The sequence below is a fragment of the Oikopleura dioica genome, chromosome 2 (genome assembly GCF_907165135.1).
Source record: "Oikopleura dioica chromosome 2, OKI2018_I68_1.0, whole genome shotgun sequence".
In the NCBI taxonomy this organism is placed as follows: Eukaryota; Metazoa; Chordata; class Appendicularia; order Copelata; family Oikopleuridae; genus Oikopleura; species Oikopleura dioica.
Genome location: NC_137292.1, coordinates 1,878,426 through 1,899,898, shown reverse-complemented (window position 1 = coordinate 1,899,898; position 21,473 = coordinate 1,878,426). Strand labels below are relative to the sequence as shown.

Sequence of the window (21,473 nt, the reverse complement as noted above, 5' to 3'; positions counted from 1 at the left end):
AGCCGAAATTATCAACTCGTTTTTCATGACTCTCGGTAAGCAATATTTTTCGGCATCATTCCTATATTTTTCCCATACTTCTAGTTGTTTCATTATTTTCTCTTTGGGCTTTGCTATTCGATGAAGCAGGGGTCTGGATTCGCTTTGCGAAATCGCCATATAGCGAAGCGAAGCGAGGCGAAGCGAATTCGCTTTAATTCGCTTCGCTTCGCCTTCACTAAAATTTTTTTAAAAAATTTCGCCTTCGCTTCGCTTTCGCTTTTCACTTTCGGGCAAAATCCAGACCCCTTGATGAAGAACTTATTGAAAATCCGATAAGTGGAAGCTCGCGAATCTCAACATTCATTCTTTCATTAGTTTTTAGGACTTGGTCAGAGCACATTTTCAATTTCTCGTCAAAAAGTGTCATATTTTTGACCGTGGAAATAGTTTTTTTGCCTTTGAAACTCTGGTTCTGGGTTTATCTTTGGCTGGATATTATTTGTTCGATGATTTTACCGCCGCGAAAATGGCTGAAAACGACAAATTTTACCAATATTTGATCGATGAAACGATTCAACCAGATTGTAAAATCCTTTCTTTGCTAAAAGTTTGCCTCTGCAAGTACTGTTTTTATCAGGTTCTTTTGCAGATGATTCTTTCAGAGAGTTTAAAGATAACCCTCAAGAACAATGGCCGATTTTCGGCCATCATCTATTCGGATTACTTGGATTTTTTATGACTCTCAAATGGGATGTTCTTTCTTACTTTGCGATTTATCGACTAACTTCTGAACTTTCAACGCCTCTTGTCAATCTTATGTTTCTTTCCGGGATTTCTACAATATTTTCAACCCAAGCTAATGATGCAATAAGCATAAGGTAAATCAGCATTTAAGGGGGTAGAACTAGATTTTCGGAAAAACCGTGATTTTCGGGAGGCACTTTAATTAAGAAAAACCTGTTATTGCTTATAATTACGCAATTTCCTCAAAAATAATGCTAGATAAATGGCTAAACAATCTTAAAATGAGATTTTAAAAATTTGGCTAGTCACGTGACTCGATAAATTTGAGGACGCGAATACGCTAAAATTGCAATTTTTGAAGAGGTGGGTTGACGTTTCGCTCTCTAGCGCCAAAATGTGTTAACGAAAAAAAATTTTAAGAAAAATGTTGTACGATCTAAGTTTGTTTATTCTTAAACCGAAGAGAGAATTTGAAAATCTAAGCTCTCCTGGCTTTGAGCGCCGGTTTAGAATCGGCTTTTTTCGAAAAACCTAGTTCTACCCCTTAAGGGCACCAACCTTAGGATCGTCAATATTTACTGTTAGGTCAGCAAGAAGCCGTTAGATCTGATAGAGATCTGGAGGCGCCCGCCGCTTTTCCACTGCGTTCAGTCTGTGCAACCATAACACAATTCAGTGTACAAGTCAGTGTTCACCTAACTGGAATACAACACCAAAACTACCCTTTTCCGTGTTATCTAGAGGCTACAGTTAGACTAGAGAGCAGAGCAGGACCACAATAGAGTGGAGGCATTCTTGACCTATCAACTGGTGACAACAGATGTGCTCATTTGCTTTCGCCGGACACTGGACTACTTCACGATAAGTAACACGCTCGATCGCCTGGTTTCACTCGGCCACTACGCGATCTGGGAGACTCCTGGAGACCTTTGAACCGCTGGATTTCTGCTGATACTTGCTCCGCCACGAACGGTGATTCTTACCTCGGAACTGCCTGAATTTGCTCGTCACAAAGCCCCTGAAGGAGTAAATAAACTTAATCAGTTTATTACTCGGGGTCAACGCAGGTACTTGTTTCGACTTCATCGATTCTGCCGCCAAGTTAAGCACTACCGGAATTCTGCCGCTCAACTCTGGACCTAGACGAACTTGTTTTCGACTGTTTGCTGACGTGTCGACCGCCGCACCACAGTCAACTTGGCCCAACCTTCGCGCGCCAGGTCAAAAACAACCGTTGCCGTTGCTGATTCCGCCAACTCCCGCGCGCAATCACAACATCTCCCGCCAACACCGCTACTTCTGCTTGGACCAACCGAATTGTTGCTGATGGACTTCTGCTAGTAAAGTCACGACCCAAAGACGCGTACAACGCGCCGCTCATAGTTTTTCAAAAACTTGAGCGCTTCTTTGAGGTAAATCAAGTCTCGTGTACACTCGACCGCTCTTTTCATCACGCCAACGACCAGGCCAACAGTGACCGCGCTGTTCGCAACACCTTCGACTTCAACAACGACGCCAACGGAAGCGCCCTTTCTACCACTGCCTCGTACTGGTCGACTCAAACTTCCCGAGACGTACTGCCCGACTTGTTATCTTCTAGCCCGCCTAGCTGGGTCAACTTTAACTCATCACCGCCGTTGCTGAACTCCTCTTTACTTGTTCAACGTCGCCCGAAACAGCTGGAGCTGAAAAAGACGCGGAATCGCGCCACTCGAAGTAATTCGACTTGGAATCAACTTCAGTGCTCTCCACAGGTAGAAAGCCTCTTCTTCTGCCGCCGCTGATTTTCGCCAGCGCACGATTGCCCAAGAACCCGACCACTATTTTCCACAAGTCCGCTGGGTTTCAAACGCGAAGAAATCCGTTGGAATTGCTGATCGCCCCCATTTCGCCGACTACGCTGCTGCTCATGATGCGATCTTAACGGCAAAATTTTTTGGCCTGGTTTCGCTCACCGCCAAAAAGTTCACTGCGCATCTGCACTCATGACGCACGTACTTCTGCACCCCCATGAACTCATCGATACTGCCGACTTCGAATACGCTTGTCGACTTCAATCGGACCTTCTCGACGCCATCGTTTCCCGCGAGCTACCTCCCGTTTTCTCCACTTCCGCCGATGTTGGCGAAAGGTTGATTCGGCTGACACGTCGCACCATCGACGCAAGCGCTCATGAATCTGTAAGTGAGGCTTGTCTCAACCACGATGAACGTCTGGAAATCTTCAACTGCTTGGAATCATCATCTCAATACGACTTGATCAGTCGTAAAAGCGTCGAAGATTTTACCTCAATGGTAAAAGAGGCGTATGATGTCTTTGTTCTGTGGCACCCTTCGACTCGACAACATGAAGCAGATTTAATTCTAGCCGTTGCCGCGAAGATGTCTTTGGCCACGAGTATTTTGGAGAGATTGCTGCTTCTTGATGCTCAAACAGACACCACTCTGGAACTTCTGGTCGCGATTCACACGCACTTCCCGTTGAACTCGCCAGATCCAGAATCTTCTCAAAAGTCGCATAACAGACACGCCGCCGACCCTACTTCAACTCAGGAATCCGAGCAAAAGCCAGCTGATGTAAGTGCTGACTCGTCGATTTCGTCTGAAGATAGCTACAGTGAACTGCTCGACCATGCTACTTCTGTTGCTTTTTGCAGCTACGCCCGAGCGCCTCTGGCTCAAAAGAGCTTCAGCTCGCCGAAATTTTTGGACGCGCACTGGTCCGAAACTAGCGAGAATTCAAGTGCCGCGATAATCCGAAGTACTCTTCTCGTCGATGTCGACATTTCCTGGACTTCAAATGCTCATTGGAGAAGAAATATGTACTTGGGGATGCTTACCTGGACGCGATGCGAAACCGCCCGTCTGCTTCATCTAGAACCTTCTTCCAACTTCATGCCTTGCCGAAAGTTTGGGGAGCTGGATGATATTCAAAACCTCCGTCAAAGTTGCGCCTTTGATTGGCAACAGGTTCTGATCAGCCAACTGGAACTATGCTCAAACCAAGTCGCTAACGCGCCACTCATTGTTCCAAAACATGAGTGCCCAACCAAGGTAAACCTTCTTGTTTGGCCAATTGACTGCATATTTTCTACTCGCTTGGTTCGATCTTATCAACGCGCATCAGAAATTGAAACGCTTGGCTCAGCACCGCTTTCATCTCTACTCCTATTGGACATCTTCCGCTGGATCATCTCTACACTTCTTTCTTCACTTCTAGAGTCTCCAATCGTCAGAAGACTTCGAAGACTGGGGAGCTGTTAGGTCAGCAAGAAGCCGTTAGATCTGATAGAGATCTGGAGGCGCCCGCCGCTTTTCCACTGCGTTCAGTCTGTGCAACCATAACACAATTCAGTGTACAAGTCAGTGTTCACCTAACTGGAATACAACACCAAAACTACCCTTTTCCGTGTTATCTAGAGGCTACAGTTAGACTAGAGAGCAGAGCAGGACCACAATAGAGTGGAGGCATTCTTGACCTATCATTTACATACTTTCAAGCTTCGCTGTTGTATTTTTCTGCTGTCGAATTTTCCCAATGCCCCATTATTGGATCACTTTTCTCCCTGTCATTTTGAATGCTGGTAATGATGAGATCCCGTTTTTCTGGAAAATTGGATCTTGCCTAACCTGCCTCTTTCTTGACATTCTTTTTATCTACTGGGCGATTATTATCATTAAGAAAGCTGTTAAACTTATCAAAGGGAAAAGTAAAAATCAATAAAACCTTATCTGGGTTTGAATTTTTGTGTTTTATTGGCGTCAAAGAAACAGTGGTCGGTATTTTATATTTTAAAAGTTGAAAAAGGTTGAAACAGATATTGGATAAGAAGGGCGTAACAGTGAATAAGGATTGCTTTTAACAGCGATTTTTTTTACTTTGAAGTTGGGTTTTGCCTTGTTTTTGGCTTGGGAACGAAAATGATTTGTCAAAAATCATGTTTTTTTTTTGGATTTTTATGAATTAAATACGAACAGTTTTTGTTTTCGATTCTTATTTTCTTCCCCAGAAGCTCCAAAAAGCTGGAGAACTTGAGATGCGGAGATCATAAGTCTTTGACTCTGGGGACTCATAATCGGCAGAGGATTCTTCTTCGTAGTCTGCAGAGGATTCGTATTCGACTTGTTGGATGATGTTCTTTTCAATTTTCTCGATTTCTTTTTCCATTTCGCCGATTATGGAGCTTTTGAGGCCGAAGCGCTCGGGAAGTTTTTCAAAAGCGCTGTCGATTTTGAACGCTGATTTCATCATCTTGAATTTTTATCACGAAAAATTCGCGCATCAAAACTTACAGAATTGAGCTCTTCATCCATGCTGCCAAAAGAAAATGGCGGCAACTGGACATCTGGGACTCCGTCCTTGTTGTTGTCACTCGAAAAGTGCATCTCGGCGTGATATTTGTAGTTGCCATCCTTAATTATTTTTGACATTTGAAGAGAAAGATTTGCTTCTACCTTTGACTCGTAGTCTTGATAGATGTCTTTGCCGTTATCTCGGATGATTTCTTTTTGAAGGGGCTAAAATGAAAAACCATAAAATTTAGAAAAATACTGAAAATATATAAAATAATATTTTCTATTCACTGAACTACGCAGATTATCTTCTTTACATTCTTAGACAAATAGCCATACAAATTTATCATTATCGTCGACTTACAATTTGCCGATTAAACTCCAAAACAGCTCCGGAAGCCGCAGCAAAAAGACAAGTACTCGATAATTTGCTCATTTTTTCAGTCTGAATTTTCGATCCATCAAAAAACGCACTTAGGACTTATATAACACTTTTGAAGATGAGTAAATACGGGATAACAGTGCGCAGAGAAAATATTTTAAACTACAAGCCTTGCTTTTTATAAAAGTAAGGCGAACTGATGATTGGAAACTATTGTTTTATAGGTGATTGTGAACGGATTGTGCATTTGCCACGGGTTTGTTTAAAAATTAATTCTTTGATGTCAGTAGACCATCAGATTCGCCTTCGTCTTGAGTGTTGCCGTATTTTTCTTTGAGATATTTGACGTTTCGTACTCTCGAATATCCCGCGCACGCGAGGAGGAATAAAATCGACCCGCTGGAATATAAATTAGACATGTTTTTCATTGGAAGAAAATACCTAAGGACAATGACGAAGATATCAAAGTACTCATCAAGCGTGTCCCTGTATCTGTAATCAGCCATATTCGCATGACCTTGCTCGTTCAAATGCGGGAAGGGGTAAGCCGTAACCCTTTCGTATTTAGCATCTTCCTCGTCTTCGTAAAGACTTTTGTCGTAATCTTCGTTGTTGAACGTATTCCACCTAGACACATGTTTCCCTCGATTCAATCGTACTAATGACTTACCAATCTTCAACAATGGCGGATCCTTCGTACTCGAAATCGTCCACATCGTCATTTCCGAAGATGTTCATGAATTTGCTTCCCACACCCTTGAAGGTATCAAACCAAGTGCCACTGGAAAAAAAATTTTTACAAAGTGATTTCTCCAGCTTCAATTTCTATTGAAAAATGCTGTCTTACCTGCCCTCGTATTCTTCATAATAATCGGACATATCGTAGCTATCTTCATCACTAAGAGCAGAGTCAAGAACTCCCTCAGCAACATCATCGTCGGGAATATCTGCTGGCTCTCCTTCAACCCCCTCTTCTGAAACAAAAAAGAATGACAGCTGAAATTTTCGGGCGAGTTTTAAAAATTCAAAAGAAAGAAAAGCGGTCCTAAAAATTGACAAAATTTGAAATTTTCAAGAGCAAAAAGAGCGTTTGGCTTCCGATGGTGACAATTTTTGAGAGCGAGCAGGTTCAATCAAACTCTCAAATCCACGAAAATTTCAAGAAAAGTTGCAAAAAAATATGAAAATTGGAATCAAAAATAAACGATATTGTTTTATTTGAAAAAAAAAAACGAAAGTGAAATCACTGTTCATACCTCTAGAAACTCGTCTTGCCACGGCACAGGCGTAGATAATATGCCAAAGCTTCATATTTTTCTCTTTTTTCTTTTGCTAATCCCGGTTCCTCGTGAAAACAATGGCGAGGTTGTTAAACCAATTTTTACAACTTGCAATTTAAATGATTTTTTTTCTATTCTTTGTCCGGAAAAATTATGAAAGTGATAAGAAATTTGAAGCAAACGCGGGGATAGGAGGAAGGGCCGCGAAGGCAGAAAACGCTGAGAGGGATTTAAACTGCCTTCGGGGAGGGATGAGTTTTCAGAATTAGCTTTTCCTCCGCCAAGCGATATTTACACCAAGTACAAGTTGTAAACGCGAATTCTTTGTTATAGTTAGTGATCATTTTTTGATTGAGTAATAATTAATAAAGATTGAATAACTTGACAATTGCAATTTCAACTTTCTTTTGATATGAAAAATAATTTTAAAATAACTCATTCCCTTTTAAATTTAATATGGCATGTCGTTAATCAGTTGTTTTGGTCAAAATGAAAATGATTGATAGTTGATAGTTTTTTTTTTGGCTTCTTTTCAAAAGAATTAAAATCTATAATTCTCCTCCATGATTACATTATTTCGAAAAATTGCAAAATAGCGTAGCTTAAGGGATCCCCCCTGTTTTTTCAGGTCTTTCATAGGGTGTTATATCTGACATATTTAGATTTCTCGTGATCTGAGGATCATTTTGATGTGTTATATGACCCATTTACGAACATCTATCCCTGAAATTTTAGCCTTCGAAAATTGCAAAAATGCATGTAATTCATACTTAGCGTAAAAATTGGTAATTTTTTCGACTTTTCAATAACATCGAAATAAGACATATGAGGGATCTATCGAAAGCTTAGAATGTGCTGATTCAGAATTTTGTAACCGCACTAGACTTTTGAACCAAATGTTGGCGCTAGAGAGCATTTAAACTCCAAAAAACGCCAAAAATGGCCCCAATCGGTTGTTCTTAAGAAAATTTTTTACTTACTTGACCAAACTATTTTTCTGTACTAGAGATTGAAGATTAGGCTTCGGTCTATCTAAATCTAGCCGAGGATGGTGGCTATCTAAGCCCAAATCGGCTGAATTTCGAGTCAAAGATGGCCTAAAATGGCGTTTTTTCGAAATTCTCGAACTTTGCCCCCTCCTAGTGGTAGGTTTACCTTGAGCGAAAGACTTCTCTGTACTAGAGAATAGCGGATAGCATCTAAGCTTTCCGAAGAGCTATTGTCCGCCGAAATTCATACGCGCAAATCGGCTGAATTTCCAGTCAAAGATGGCCAAAACGGGGGTCCCTTAATCTTAGGTACTAAGATAGGGGTCAATTTTCAGGTCACTTGAGGTCACCTGAGGTCAGAGATTCTGAACTATACGGACGGATAAAATGGGGGCGTGTTCCCGTGTCAGGATGGCCGAGTGGTCTAAGGCGCCAGACTCAAGCCTGTGCTTGCGCTGTAACAGCGTACCGAGTGTTCTGGTCTCCGATTGGAGGCGTGGGTTCGAATCCCACTTCTGACACAGATTTTTCGAAAATAATGAGTGTTCATGATAAAATTTTGACAGTTTTCACGGTCAAACAATTAGGTCAATCGAAAATAACCGAACTTACAAAGAAATTATTTGATAATTCAAAGTGAATTAATCGGTAGTATAAAACCGCATTCCTAAGAAGTCGACCTATTCACGGCTGGTAGTTGCCAACCATTAAAGAAATTTCTTTACGATTTCGAGCGTAACGCGCGTAATTTAAGCCCGCCCTCGCTGACTAGGCGTCCCACTCTTTGTTAGATCAGACGATAAAAGCAGCGTTTTTTTAGAGCGACGCTCATTTCGAAAAGAGAGCTCATCAAAAATGGCCACTTCGAAATTCTTTGGCTGCCGTCAACTTGAGTTCACGCTCGCCATCGCGATTTCTGTCCTCAATGCGGTCGTGTTCGCGCTTGCTTTTGCGAATCACTACACTTTCGGTAAGTTCACAACAGTAGATAAATATTCATAAATTTGAATATTCAAAGAGCTTGGAGATCGAAGAAACTAAAACTGCGTAAAGCCTGTCTTTTTACTTATATTTTGTTTGAAGCCGCAAGCGGCTTCTCGGCTTTCACTAGGAGTTCTAGTGGAATATAACGAAAATTAGTCATCGAAAAATGCAAATCGTAGAAAAAAAATTTTGTTTGAAATCGGCGGGTAGACAGATTTCCATCGATATCATGCTCAAGAGTTCAAAATTTGAACTTTGAAGCTATTATCTTTGCAAACCGACATTTTTATTGATAAAAAATACACAAAAGAAGCGTTGCTAAGAGTGCGTACTCTGTCAGACCTTTGATGATAGGCAATTTGCCTTTCTCAGCATTTTTGATACGTTTCTGAAGAGAATCCTCAAAACAATCATCATTGTTCGCAACTTAGTTTTGAAAAGGAAAAATAATCCGCCGTCTTTTCAGACAACGGCAACGGAAAAACTTGGACCTGGGAGCTGACTGGGGCCATCGCCACTTTTGGCACTTCCGGTTTTTGGATGCCGCTTGAATTTCGACCCAGCCAGTGCCGGCGATTCTGGTCGACTGTCCGTCCTCTCCAGCTGATTGCTTTCTGCTTCTCGCATGTTGGAGTGATGTCGTTTATGCTCATGAACGGTGCCACAACTGGCTGGCCGAGTAAGCACGTCGACATGCTCATCGCCATGGATGTTTTGGCTTCAATCAGTGGCTTCTTGGCTTTCTGGCTTGGACTCAGCATGAATTACAGAGGAGACGAATAAAGATAAGCTGTAGCAGCTTGAGTTTGATTTCGATTAACGCTTATGATGTTTTCTGCTAACAAAAACTTTTCAATAAAATACATAATGTTCTTTTCAATGATGTTTCTTAATAAGTTTTGTAAAATAGGGGTTGAGCAAAACGAAGGAAATTGTACGCCTAAGATAGGGCGTATATATTTTCGTAGAGAGGGGGATTTTTTCTAGCCTTAGGGTTAGGGTTAGGGTTAGTTTGATTCATGTTTGAAGATCGATTTTAAATTAGAATAGACATCAAAGAAACTTAAAAGAGGTTCAATATATCACGAACAGCGACAAACACGCTGAAATTACTCAGTGAATCAGTGATCATGTTATCATCATAAGGATGTTCGTTCTGTAAGGAACATTATTCTTTTGTCCCTACTATACAATTGTATGTTTGATGGCCTATTATTTGTGACGCATCTGCACGAGTTCGGTACATGCTGCTGGAGTTGGTGAACTGGAAATTATCTACGAAGAAAGTAGATCATAAATAATTAAATTTCTTTTTACTCATTTCTTCGCCCAAAAGCAAAAAGGTCATTATTAATGACTCATTACCAAAGCAAATTATTAAATTGCTTTTTTAGTCGACCAGGTAGTTATCGAGAAGACAAGTAGTTCAAGTAGAAGTGAATCTTTTATTACAAAAGCGATAATTAGACAATGAATGATGATCCGTGATAACACGGGCTGTACAGGATAGTTCAGATCTTTTTGAATAAAAAATGGATTTTTCTAACCCTTTTTATTCGTCGCAGGAGCCGATGCCCTTCAAGCTGCCGTCGCGGGCGCAGCATTCGAGTCGCATTGGGTTGTAGCTCTTGCCGTAGCCGGTGTCGGAGACGCAGCACTGCTTGATGTTTCCGTAGCCGTCGTCAGCGCGGAATGGGTATCGTCTGAAATGAGCGGTTTTGAATGAGGTCATATGGGGGCTTGAAACCAATCAGAAGTCTTTTTTACCTTGGGTATTTTCCGCAGCATTCCATGGCAGAAGGCTCGTTGAATCGTTCGCCTCTGTCAGCTCCACCACCTCCGACTCGAACGCAGTTCATCTCGAGATCGAAGTTACCCCACTTGGCGTGATGGAGAATGTTCCACTCGCGTTCGGCATCGGAGAGATCGTAGGCAAGAGCTTTGTCGCACTCGCAAAGAGCTCGGGCACAGGAGCCTTCTTCATCAACGCACTGGATTTTGAAAGTTACGATGTTTGAAAGAAGGAAGATTGAATTACCTGGATCCATGCGATTCCAGTGACTTCATCTTGCTTAGCGATGAAGTTGTAAGGATCAGTTGCGGAGCAGGTCTCGCCGAAGTCCAATTTCGAGCACTCGTTGCATTGCTAGGTTTTGAATAAGTGATCATTATTTTTCCCCCGTAAGCAAATTTAAAGAAAAAAGACATCTAAGTTTTCCCTTTTCAAGCTGTTTTTGAAATAAATCATAGAATAGAAAGCTCTTTCTTTAAAACAAAAAGAAAGTTTTCTTCAATACAGGTTTCAATTACAGTCAGTTGATTTGAGTAGCTCTATCGAGTTCATGTAACTTATGTTTTGTTTTGATGAAAATCATGTTGGCATGTTTCTCATTCTATTGAGATTCGGCTCATGTCAGCCTTCGTTATTCTCAATTTTCTATGACTGTATGAACTTACAAGATGTCGTTTGCAAGCCGAATCAGCACCGTCCATGGGAGCAGTGTTTCCTCCTGGGACAAGGAGATTTCTTGGGCCCTTGGCGAAACAGTAGCAGCCGTAGAAGCAGAACTTTCCGAAGAGCTTGATCTGCTGGAGGTAGACAATCATGTTTTTGATGAGCTAAAATTCCTCGATTAGGGAAAGAAGGAAAGAAAAAAGTACCTTGAACTTTCGGATCATTTTCTTTTCTTCCTCTGTAAATTGAGATCGGCTCATTTGATCAATATCGACGGCGTAAAACTCGTCTTCGAATTCTCGGAAGAGATCGTCTTCGGCGTTTTCGAGGACGACTTGAGTGGCGTTGAATCCTTCGAAGCTTCCTCCATATCTAGAATTTTCGAATAAAAGTTTGTCAAGGACATCACTTCTTATAGCTTTCAATAAAAAACGAGGAAAGTTCAAGATCTACTTCAATCTCTGGCAAGGTATTTTTTGCTCTCTGGAAGTATTTTGATATCTCTTGATCTTACCCTTCTGGGACGATGACAAAAGTCTCCTCAATCTGCTGGCTCGATCTTTTGAATCCCTGTGCCACGGCGGCGGCGACTGTAGCGGCGAAAAGTTTCATTTTTTCAGAAATTTATCAACCTCGAAATATAAAAAAGGAAAAAAAGTGATTGCTTTCGGATTCCTTATCGGAATAGCCGTAATGAGTAGAAACCGTCGGTCGAAGCTTTATGAGGAGCGTGGCTTCCAGCGCGCCATGGTGGTCGACTGTTTGGATTTTCGATAAACAACACATTGAAACCGACTTTTCAAGGGTTATTCCCTGTTCCAAAAAAGGCATAAAAACCTTTTAGTTGTAGAGGGGTCAAGATTTATCTAATCAGTTCTTCTTATATCTTCTCCTTTCTGACTTATCTCTTCGCTGGAGTAATAAGACGAAAATGGGGATTTCTGGCATGCAGCCTGTATAATACCAGGGTACAGGTCATTTAAACTTCCACCCGTCATCTGCTTCTCAGACGAAAAATCCGGGATAGAGATGGAGGTAACTGCTAAAGAGGCTTTTCCCTAGGGTCGGCACCGACCTCCCTTTTCCAAGGTCGGAGTCGGTCAGGTGACTCAAGAGTTCATCTGATTCGTGGTCGGGTCGGTCAGTCTTTGGTCGGTCGGTGGTTGGTCGGTAGGTCATTTTTTGCTTCCTTTTATCCGAAACAAGACCGACCGGCCACCCGATCAGGTCGGATTGGTCGGTGCCGGCCGCAATCAATTGTACGATATTGAATATAAATTATAATACATAATAATTTATTGAAATTCTTGTTCCAAGTCACTCCAGGACTGAAAATCCTTGATTTTCATTTTCATTTTTTTTAAACCAATCGAGCCCTGATAAGTCCGGTTATCAGGAAATAAACCCTTATAATTAAAAAACGAGAGTGCACGTCAAGGCAAATCCCTACCAGCGCCATGGATAAATATATAATAAGAAGCTTATTTGGTATTCCAGCGGCTGCATATAAAGTAAGCACCAATGATTTAGAAATTAGAAGAAGAGAAAAAGTGTGACAAGATTTTTTAAAAGATGAGATTTTCCTATTTGATCAGTGTTTGCACCGCAGCCCCTTGGGTACGGCTCGAATTTCTTTTAAACAATTATGATTTTCTAACTTAAAAGAGCCAAAAAAGCTTCAACAATGGTACAATCAGCAATTGGTACAGACAAGGTCAGTTCAACCGGAAGAATATCAAGACGACGGAGTTTTTTCGGCGAGTTTAAATGGCTTAGACCTTGATCTTGGCGAGGAAAGAGTCCTGAAAAATTTTTAAATTGAATTTTGTGAAAATTGATTGTCAAAGTCACCGGAATTTTGAAATTTAAAAACAAAAATTTTGCGAAAACTATTTTCGAACTTGAAATTTTGTTTTTTAATTTTTGTTTTAATTTAAAAATTTTATTAAGGATATAGCCTTGAATATTGAACTTTCGTAGCGCCGAATCCCTGTTACGAATTTATTCATTTTTCAAAGAAACCCTACCTAAAATGCAGCGTAGATTTCGAAAATGACCTTATTTTTAGTACTTTCTATGGTGTTTGTACCTAAAAATCGCCTTTAAAATAAAACAGACCGTCGTTCTCTGAAAATTTCCATTAATAAGGTAAATTTGGATTGATGATATGAAAGATTGAAGCCTTATCTCCAATCTAGCGGTGGATTTTGTAAAAATATTGAAGATTACGGCTTCTAGGAACTGGTTTTTGATTGTACTTCGAAAAGGAGAGTGGCGCGCGCAGCCAATGAGAGCGAGGGGAAAATCTCACTCAGCCATCGCTCATCCTATTTTACGCGAGAAATTTTGTCGACAGCTTGGACGAAATCTAACTGAGATTCTCCCCTCGCTCTGATTGGCAGCGCGCGCCACTCTCCATTTCGAAGTACAATCATAAACCAGTTAGTAGAAGCCATAATCTTCAATATTTTTACAAAATCCACCGCTAGATTGGAGATAAGGCTTCAATCTTTCATATCATCAATCCAAATTTACCTTATTAATGGAAATTTTCAGAGAACGACGGTCTGTTTTATTTTAAAGGCGATTTTTAGGTACAAACACCATAGAAAGTACTAAAAATAAGGTCATTTTCGAAATCTACGATAAATTTTAGGTAGGGTTAATTTGAAAAATGAATGAATTCGTAACAGGGATTCGGCGCTACGAAAGTTCAATATTCAAGGCTATATCCTTAAATATTTTTTTTCAATTTAACTTTGACTCTATTCAGTATTTGGATCTGATGCGTCACAACATGTCATTTTAACAAAAAACTGCCATTGAAACAAGTTCACCAAATAAAAAAAATCAACAATAGAAATTTGTTTTCATAAATGATAATTTATTGTTATGGACGCCACCACGTTGAAAACTCGAGCCTCATCGGAAAATATTTATGCCCTGGTCATTTGTTTGTAAACGCGGGATGGCAGATCAACATGAGAAAAAAACGGAGCTTGTTTGGATTTGCAACGAGAGGGGGGCGAATTTGAAATTATCTAACCGCAGAATCATCCTTTTTTCTTTAATTGAAATCCAATTGAAGAGGGCTTAGTTTACATTTTTCACGAAAACGACTTCTGAATTCAATGCTACCGGAAACGATTTTACAATTAAGCCAAGCATTGTCGCCTAAGAAGAGTCATTTGAGGACTCGTACTAACCAAAGAGAAAAATGGAGCACCCTCTTCTTGCTGGAATTCCTCTTTTTCTGGATGCATTCAATAGTATTGCCGATGAAGAGGGCAAGGTTTCAAGAGCAAAATTTTTCGGATTTTTGAAGAAAGGTGAGCAAAATCGGTTAAAAACGGCAGTAATTAATTCATCATTTGAAGAGCTTGGAGATCAAGCAGAAGAGTTGCTCGCGAGGGTTGATGAGAACGAAGAAGGGATGATGGATTTCAAGGAATTCTGCTTTTTTGCCTGGTTTATTTTCGGCAACCAAAATGAACTGAAAGACAACGAAGACTCCCGACAGCCAAAAATGACGTCCGAAGAATTCTTTGAGTTTAAAAAATTCTTGCAGCAGATTCGTCCTGATCTTTTTGAATAAATTTAACAAATTTTACCGAAGCTATCTCTCCGAACACTCCAGAAAGTGTATCGAGTTCGATCTGAGGTGAAAGGTTAACCAAGTTCGCACAACGAAATGGCAGAGAAGACAGACGGTATTTCAAGTCGGAATTAGACTGACAGTTTTTTATCACACGCAAGGAGCAGGGCGCAAGTTCACAGAGAATCATCTCTTCCCCTGGAGTATTTTTCATTCTTAGAAATAACAACTTGAAATGAAAGCTGGAAGAAAAAAAGAAAAACAAGCCGTTTTAATCTTTCAAAAAAGAATTGAGGTAACTGAGAGATTTTGACCTTCAATTGATCTTCAACTAGTGCTTGGACTGTCAATGTGTTGGAACTTTGAGAAAAAAGGGAAGAAAAGTTTACTTATTCCCCGAAGAAATTTTGACTACCCGCAGTATCTTGACTCAAGAGGAAGATTTGAAAAAGCCTTCTTTGAAGAAAAAAATCACTGAAAACCTGAGCTTGTCTGAGCATGGATTCGCGACAAACAAGCAGAAATGGACTTATGTCGGGCTTGGGAGTCTCTTTTGGGTGGCGATCATGCTTCTAAGTAAATTTTAAAAAATGACCGAAATAATTTTTTTAGCAAACTTCATCTCTCTTGAAAAATCTCGCGCCGTCACGACTTTTCTGACTTCTACTTGCAATCGAAACTACAAACAATGTATTCGGCTAGAAACCATGGACTACTGCGGCCATCTGATGAAGAAATGCTACGAAACTAAGCAATTCAAACTCCCTGTGCGAATTTCTCAGATTGAGCGACAGAAAAAGCCAGCAGAAAAATTCACTGAGGAAGAAAATAAAATAAATCTCCTTCGCTGCCAAAAGAAAAAGTTTTACGATACAAAGATCTGCCGCCATCTTTGTTCAAAGACCCTCGTACTCGAATCGACAAGGAACAACCCGATTTCCCCCTGTGAATCAATTTGTTTCGAACTCACGCGATCATTTGATTCCGCCGGAGCTGTTTGCCCTACTGAACAATACTGTGCTAAAGGATGTCCTTGTCCTCATTATCAGTGCGAAAAGAATAACTCGCCGCAGAAATTGATTCCCACCTTTAACCTTGAAGAGGAAGAAACAATCAGTTTTCTTTCAACGACTGAAGAGCCCCGTACTTTTTCAACAACAGAAATGGCAACTCTTTGGACCTCAATGACCGCGACACCGTGGTTGAAAATTCAAGAAAATGCTGAAAAAGCGATTTTAAATACTCGAATAGAAGAGAAAAATAGATCAAAGCGTAGTACGAATGAACAAGAATGCCACGAAAAAGAAGAGAAATATAATTTTGAATTGATAACTGGCCGCTGGGAGAACAAAAATTCGAAGCAAAAAAATTTTACACTTATTTTTACCGACTTTAATGAAAAAGAGACAAACACCCCGATTATTCCTAGTTGCAAATTTTACTCTCACGAACGGTTTTAGCATCTTTTTGGAGATACGAGTTAAACAAATGCGAAAAACTTTAAAGTCAACCGGTGCGACTTTTCTCACTGGGGAGCATTACCTTGTTGATGCAAAGGGAAATTTAATGATTTTAAACGAAAGTGGTACCCGTTACAAGTTTTTTCCCAATGGAAATCATGCACTGTAAGTACAGTCGGAGTATAAAATAACATTATTTGAAGTAATTTCTTACAAATATGTAGGGGAAATCACTAATTATTCGACTTTTTTCTGGGCTTAGTAGGGTGGGCATATAATACAGATTTAGAAAGCCCAAGAGCTGGCGATCATTTCGACTATTGAAAGTAGGGGTGATTTTGTACTCTGAGGGAGTCCTTAAATCTGGCCAATTTCGGAAATGTGAATTTTCGAAGCCCTAACTAACCGAAAATTCACATTTCCGAAATTGGCCAGATTTTGGGACTTCAGGGGTACCTTAACGCCCTCAGGGTACGAAATCACCCCCCACTTTCAATAGTCAAAATGATCGCCAGCTCTTGGGCTTTCTAAATCTGTATTATATGCCCACCCTATTAAGCCCAGAAAAAAGTCGAATTATAAGTGATTTCCCCTACAAATAAGGGACTTATTCTGCTCCGAAAAGAGTCCCTTAAATTAGCTCAATTTAGCATTGAAATTTTCAACAATTTATTTAAAAATTTTATCCCCTTTTATAAAACCATAATTTTATTTTTAAAAGGGGTTTCTTCGTCTTTCACTTCGGATCTTCAATTGGAACCCATCAAATAGAGATCCCACTCAAAGAAGACGGCGTGCAAACTTTTCCCGTTGTCGTCATCTGAAAACGGTCTAAATTTCTTTGTTCGCTTTCAACAAAATGTCAAATATTGATCGTGAAAAGTTCCCCAACACAAAGGTCTGATAAATGTTTCTATTATGCTCCAGAATACAACATGGAACGCTTTGAAGAGGCTCAAGGCTTTATTGCTAGTAATCATTTCAACGCAAAGATGTCTTCTATCAGCTTCAAAGGTGTCTTCTATCTGATGAGTGTCAGGATGGGTGAGCGCTCGATCAAACTGTCTACAACAGTTGCCCTGAGTAGAATAAGAAGAAGCGAAGAACTTGAAAAAGGATGGAGAAAAAATGAAATATCTTTGATGGCGGAATATAACGATTTGGATCCTGTTCATGTGGTTCCATTGGAACGGATTAAAATTTAAAAAAAAACGCAAGATTTTCCTTGAAATTTTCATTCGTTTATCTCATCGAGTCTATTTTTCGACAAAGACTTTTCTTCATTTAATCCTTATAAGATCGATGTTGACAGACTGGGCTCGGCAACCTGTGAAGAAAATCTGAGTCAGGCTATTGTTGAAACGCTGCTAAAGTAGAACAAAGCCGCAAAGTTTCTACGCGGCTTTTCATTTAAGTTTTTCAAGACCCTTACTCAGGTTTTCTTTATAGGTTGCCGAGCCGAGTTGACAGATTAATGCTCATTCTCGTTACAAGGCACATCAAGCTTTCAAACACCCAGTACGCTTTGCTACTCGAAGCAGAAGGACAGTTTCTCACTCTCGGCAGCGAGTGGATCGGCTCACTCGTCAAGTATGAAGAAATGTCCGTCTGCTTCTCGAAGTTGTTCTCTCAAGACGACACATTCTATACAGACACAATGGAGAACAACAACGATGAATGCGAGTATTTTGTCAATGGCTTTGTCAACAACGAAAAAATCTTCATCCAAAACTACGTATTCGACGCGACCTTTGAGATCAGATTTAACTTCGAACGAATTGAGCTCGATTTTTATCAGAAAACGTCGATTAAGAAAATGCACGTCACAAGCAATCCCTTCTTCTCATTCCACGACGATGTTTTTCCCGGTTTTGCAAAGAATGCTGCTAAACAATTGAAATTCCCTATGTCCGCTACGTCCATGACAAGACCGTACCCGAAAATAATTGTCCCGAAGCACCCGTTTGGCTCGCTTGAAAAATTCAATCACATTTCAACTCTGGAATTGTCTTTAAATGGAACTGAAAATTTCGAATTTCAGCTAACTATGAACAAGACGGCAATAACTAAACAGCTAAAAATAATTGAAATGCAGTTTTTTGATGGAAAAACTTTGCTCGAAGTCAGCATTAAACAAAATGGAACGATTATGATGGCTTCCGATTATTTCGAAAGCTTTCTTATCGACGCTTTTCAAGAGGCCGTGGAAATTTTCCAACTTCAACTGAAGACTATGAGTTCTTCGAATCTTACGCTCTTCAAAATGAATCGTCCCCAAAAGACGAAGATTGAGATATCCGGCCTTTCAAATAAAATTGACAAAAGAATCAGGATCTTCAAATTCGATCGTCGCACGAAGATCGAGGATTTTATCTTTTTTACTGACCAACCAACTCAACTTAGCGTCATAATTCCTGACGAAGAGGGTCGTTACAAGATTCAAGAATACGCATTACTTGGCGACGGAAGTCTCAACAAAGAACTGTTCCTCAAAACCCCAAAAGACATTGACTATGCGGTGAGTGCATATGTTCACCGCTCAAGATTTGCACTCGTCAAAGATCAGCTACACATTTTTGGAGGCCATGTTGACGGTCATAGGGTAATAAAATATAAGATAAAAAATTGAAAAGCAGATATTTTCAAAGATTGCACGGCTAGACAAATGCAGATTTACTACACTGCAAGTCGAACTCAATGCTGAATATCGTCATGGACATGATGCGATGAGTTTTGATCTGGGCTCGGCAATCCATAAAAACCTAAGTAAGGGTCTAAGCGACTAAACTGAAAAGCCGCGTAGCGGATTTTTAAAAATAACAAAGCCGCTAATGACTTTGCCTAATAACCTTTTGAATCTGTTACAATTCTATTTTTGTATAATCAGCTACTCGGCTTTTGCTTAAGGACCCCCGTCAGCTCTTCCCTTCAAAAAATGGAAATTGAAAAAAAAACAGATTTTCGGTTAGGGTTAGAGGTCATGAGTACTCAGGTTAAACTTGCTTCAAAAACTTGATAGGATGAATATTTGACCAAGAAAAATCAATATTTTTGCCTAAATTAGGGCAAATTCGTCATTTTTCGAGCAAAATTAAAATTTTCAAATGCGATCTTGGGAGTGAAGGAGTCGAGAAAGACCCCCAAAAAATGAAGCCTCAAAATCGTTTTTTGACCCATAGAATCAATGTCCGGATTCAAAATTTTAAAATTCCGAAATTTGATTATTCGAAAAAAGCTGACGGGGGGGGGGTCCTTAAGTCTTTCACACCTTGCCTCAAGTCTTCTACACAAATTGCCGAGCCCAGACATAGACAGAGGAAGCAAAGGTATTTTTTAAGCAGGTGTTGTTACTTTATTAAACTTAAAAGCGATGGTTTGCTTTGACTGGAAATCAGAGAGATCCTGTGAAGAATTTGATGGAGAAAAAGCGAAAAAACTTCAGCGAACAGAAAAGCGACATGACTCAGGTGGTCTTGGCCTCTACAACAATCAGCCTACAGTTGTCGGAGGCTGGGAAAACGAAGGTGAAGTTGAAACACTGACGAAAGAGGGCTGGATACCACTCCCTCCTCATCCCAAGTTTGATTTAAAATAACAATTATATTTCTGAATGTTTCTAGAATTATCTCTTATACTTATGTCGTCAGCATGCCGTCAGGCTCGATGCTTACTGTTGGAGGTTTGGACTACAAAAGTTGGGAGAAACTTTATCAAATATTTTGTCTGTCAAAGAATCAATGGTCAAAAATTGGAATTCTTACGAAAGTAATTTGTCGAATTTTAGAGTTTTTTTTTCGATTTTAAGGCTGTGGATGAACCAACAGCGATCTTGATCGGCGACTTCATTTATATCTTTCCGGGTTACACGGATGATTACGAATCTTGGATTCAAAGAGTTAATTTAGGCAGAGATTTCGAAATTTAATTATTTTTTTTATTTCATTTTTTTTCAATAAGCCAATTCGAGATCCTTTTGAGATTCTGAAGAAAATTTTATTTCCTCGGCTGTTATTGCGGAGCAAAAAGTAAATAACAGAGGTCCTGTTCTCTTTCTGAGCCCGTTTAATTACTGTAGCACATGATTTTATTCGATTGAAGAAAATTCAGTAGTGTTCCCAGAGCTGTTGTCATTTTCTATATTTAATAAAGCGAAAAACTTCGCGGAGCACATCTGTTCGATGAATTTCCAAGAGAAGCCTTGACAATTCTTTCGAGCATGAAAATCATGATAACAAACGCAAGCAGAGATACAGTAATGCAAACAAGCGCGAATGCAGAGAAATCATCTCGTTCTTGGAAAAAATCCGCAGTGGTCGTAATTTTAACAGGATCGAGTTTGTCTTCTTCGTCAGTTGCTCCAGTTAATCCGCTGAATCGATCGTTGTAGACTTCGCAGCAGCTAGATCGCTGGAGGCACCAGTTGTTCATGATGTTGTTTCGCTCAAGGTGCTCACAGGCCTTGCAAAACTTCATGTTGCAGGAGCTGCCCAAAGCGGAAGAAATGACCAAAAAGAGGCCGAAAAAGCTCATCATTTCGCAAAATATGATATCCTACGATTTATCTGATGGATTGGTGATTCTAGGCGCGCTTTTATGGACCAAGCCCAGGTGTGATTTATGCGCAGGATGAGGAAAATCAATGGAAAGATTCGTTTCGAACGCTGGAGAGTCATTTTTATGGTAATTCTCAGATCCATCCGAACAAATGGAATACTGAAGAACATTCGAGTGAGAAAAATTACGATTCAAGGAATCGAGAAAATATCGATTTTTTCTGTTTTTGACAAATAAAGTCTATTTTTTATTGAAGTTTAATAAAAAACTTGATGATATTTCGGCGAATTCAGCTTTTAAATTTCATATTTGTACTTCCCCGAAAAGACATCACTCCGGAATAACAGCCACTCTAAAACTGTGTGGAGCAAATATCAGAATGGCTTTTCTAAGATTGTTGAACAAACACCTTCTCTCACTTTTGAAAGAGATGAAAACCGAAAATCATTAGGAAGAGATCAATCATTTCTTGGTAGGAATGGTTCAGAGTAGAGTTGGTTTATTTTTCTTTCTCGGAAGATTTATCGACGCTCAATATGTAAGAGAAATACAGTACGAGACTTTTTATCTTTTAGTGATATTTTATGTCATCATTTTTGTCTTTTAGTAACTGCTGGAGTTTCAGAATGAACTTTCATTTCATGGTGTTGACTTTGCTTTTGTTATTTTATCACGTTATCGTAGATATTTTTAACCAAATTTCTATTTGAAGGAGTTCTTTATGGTTTTTTCTTAGTACCGAGATGTGCCAGGAAT

General features: G+C 39.9%; 4 protein-coding genes and 1 non-coding gene across 5 annotated transcripts; 2 read left to right on the top strand and 3 right to left on the bottom strand.

Annotated features, from left to right (window-relative positions):
* Positions 1-4,657: 4,657 nt before the first annotated feature.
* LOC145696641 (uncharacterized) lies at positions 4,658-5,527 on the bottom strand. Its single transcript, XM_081773712.1, has 4 exons — positions 5,383-5,527; positions 5,181-5,243; positions 5,019-5,138; positions 4,658-4,977 (listed from the first exon to the last, which is right to left on the bottom strand). The coding sequence occupies exons 1-4, from the start codon at positions 5,452-5,454 to the stop codon at positions 4,720-4,722; spliced, it is 513 nt and encodes a 170-aa protein (XP_081629838.1). The 5' UTR covers positions 5,455-5,527; the 3' UTR covers positions 4,658-4,719.
* A 134-nt stretch (positions 5,528-5,661) lies between these two features.
* LOC145696640 (uncharacterized) lies at positions 5,662-6,859 on the bottom strand. Its single transcript, XM_081773711.1, has 5 exons — positions 6,657-6,859; positions 6,248-6,374; positions 6,071-6,181; positions 5,842-6,027; positions 5,662-5,799 (listed from the first exon to the last, which is right to left on the bottom strand). Exons 1-5 carry the CDS (start codon positions 6,709-6,711, stop codon positions 5,670-5,672), a joined length of 609 nt encoding a protein of 202 aa, XP_081629837.1. The 5' UTR covers positions 6,712-6,859; the 3' UTR covers positions 5,662-5,669.
* A 1,215-nt stretch (positions 6,860-8,074) lies between these two features.
* Positions 8,075-8,190, top strand: TRNAL-CAA (transfer RNA leucine (anticodon CAA)). Its single transcript has 2 exons — positions 8,075-8,112; positions 8,145-8,190. It is a non-coding gene; the product is annotated as a tRNA-Leu (tRNA).
* Positions 8,191-8,468: 278 nt separating this feature from the next.
* LOC145698684 (uncharacterized) lies at positions 8,469-9,533 on the top strand. Its single transcript, XM_081775895.1, has 2 exons — positions 8,469-8,639; positions 9,120-9,533. Exons 1-2 carry the CDS (start codon positions 8,525-8,527, stop codon positions 9,434-9,436), a joined length of 432 nt encoding a protein of 143 aa, XP_081632021.1. The 5' UTR covers positions 8,469-8,524; the 3' UTR covers positions 9,437-9,533.
* A 552-nt stretch (positions 9,534-10,085) lies between these two features.
* Positions 10,086-11,805, bottom strand: LOC145696370 (uncharacterized). Its single transcript, XM_081773391.1, has 6 exons — positions 11,623-11,805; positions 11,315-11,480; positions 11,111-11,272; positions 10,692-10,799; positions 10,421-10,644; positions 10,086-10,356 (listed from the first exon to the last, which is right to left on the bottom strand). Exons 1-6 carry the CDS (start codon positions 11,718-11,720, stop codon positions 10,206-10,208), a joined length of 909 nt encoding a protein of 302 aa, XP_081629517.1. The 5' UTR covers positions 11,721-11,805; the 3' UTR covers positions 10,086-10,205.
* Positions 11,806-21,473: the final 9,668 nt, after the last annotated feature.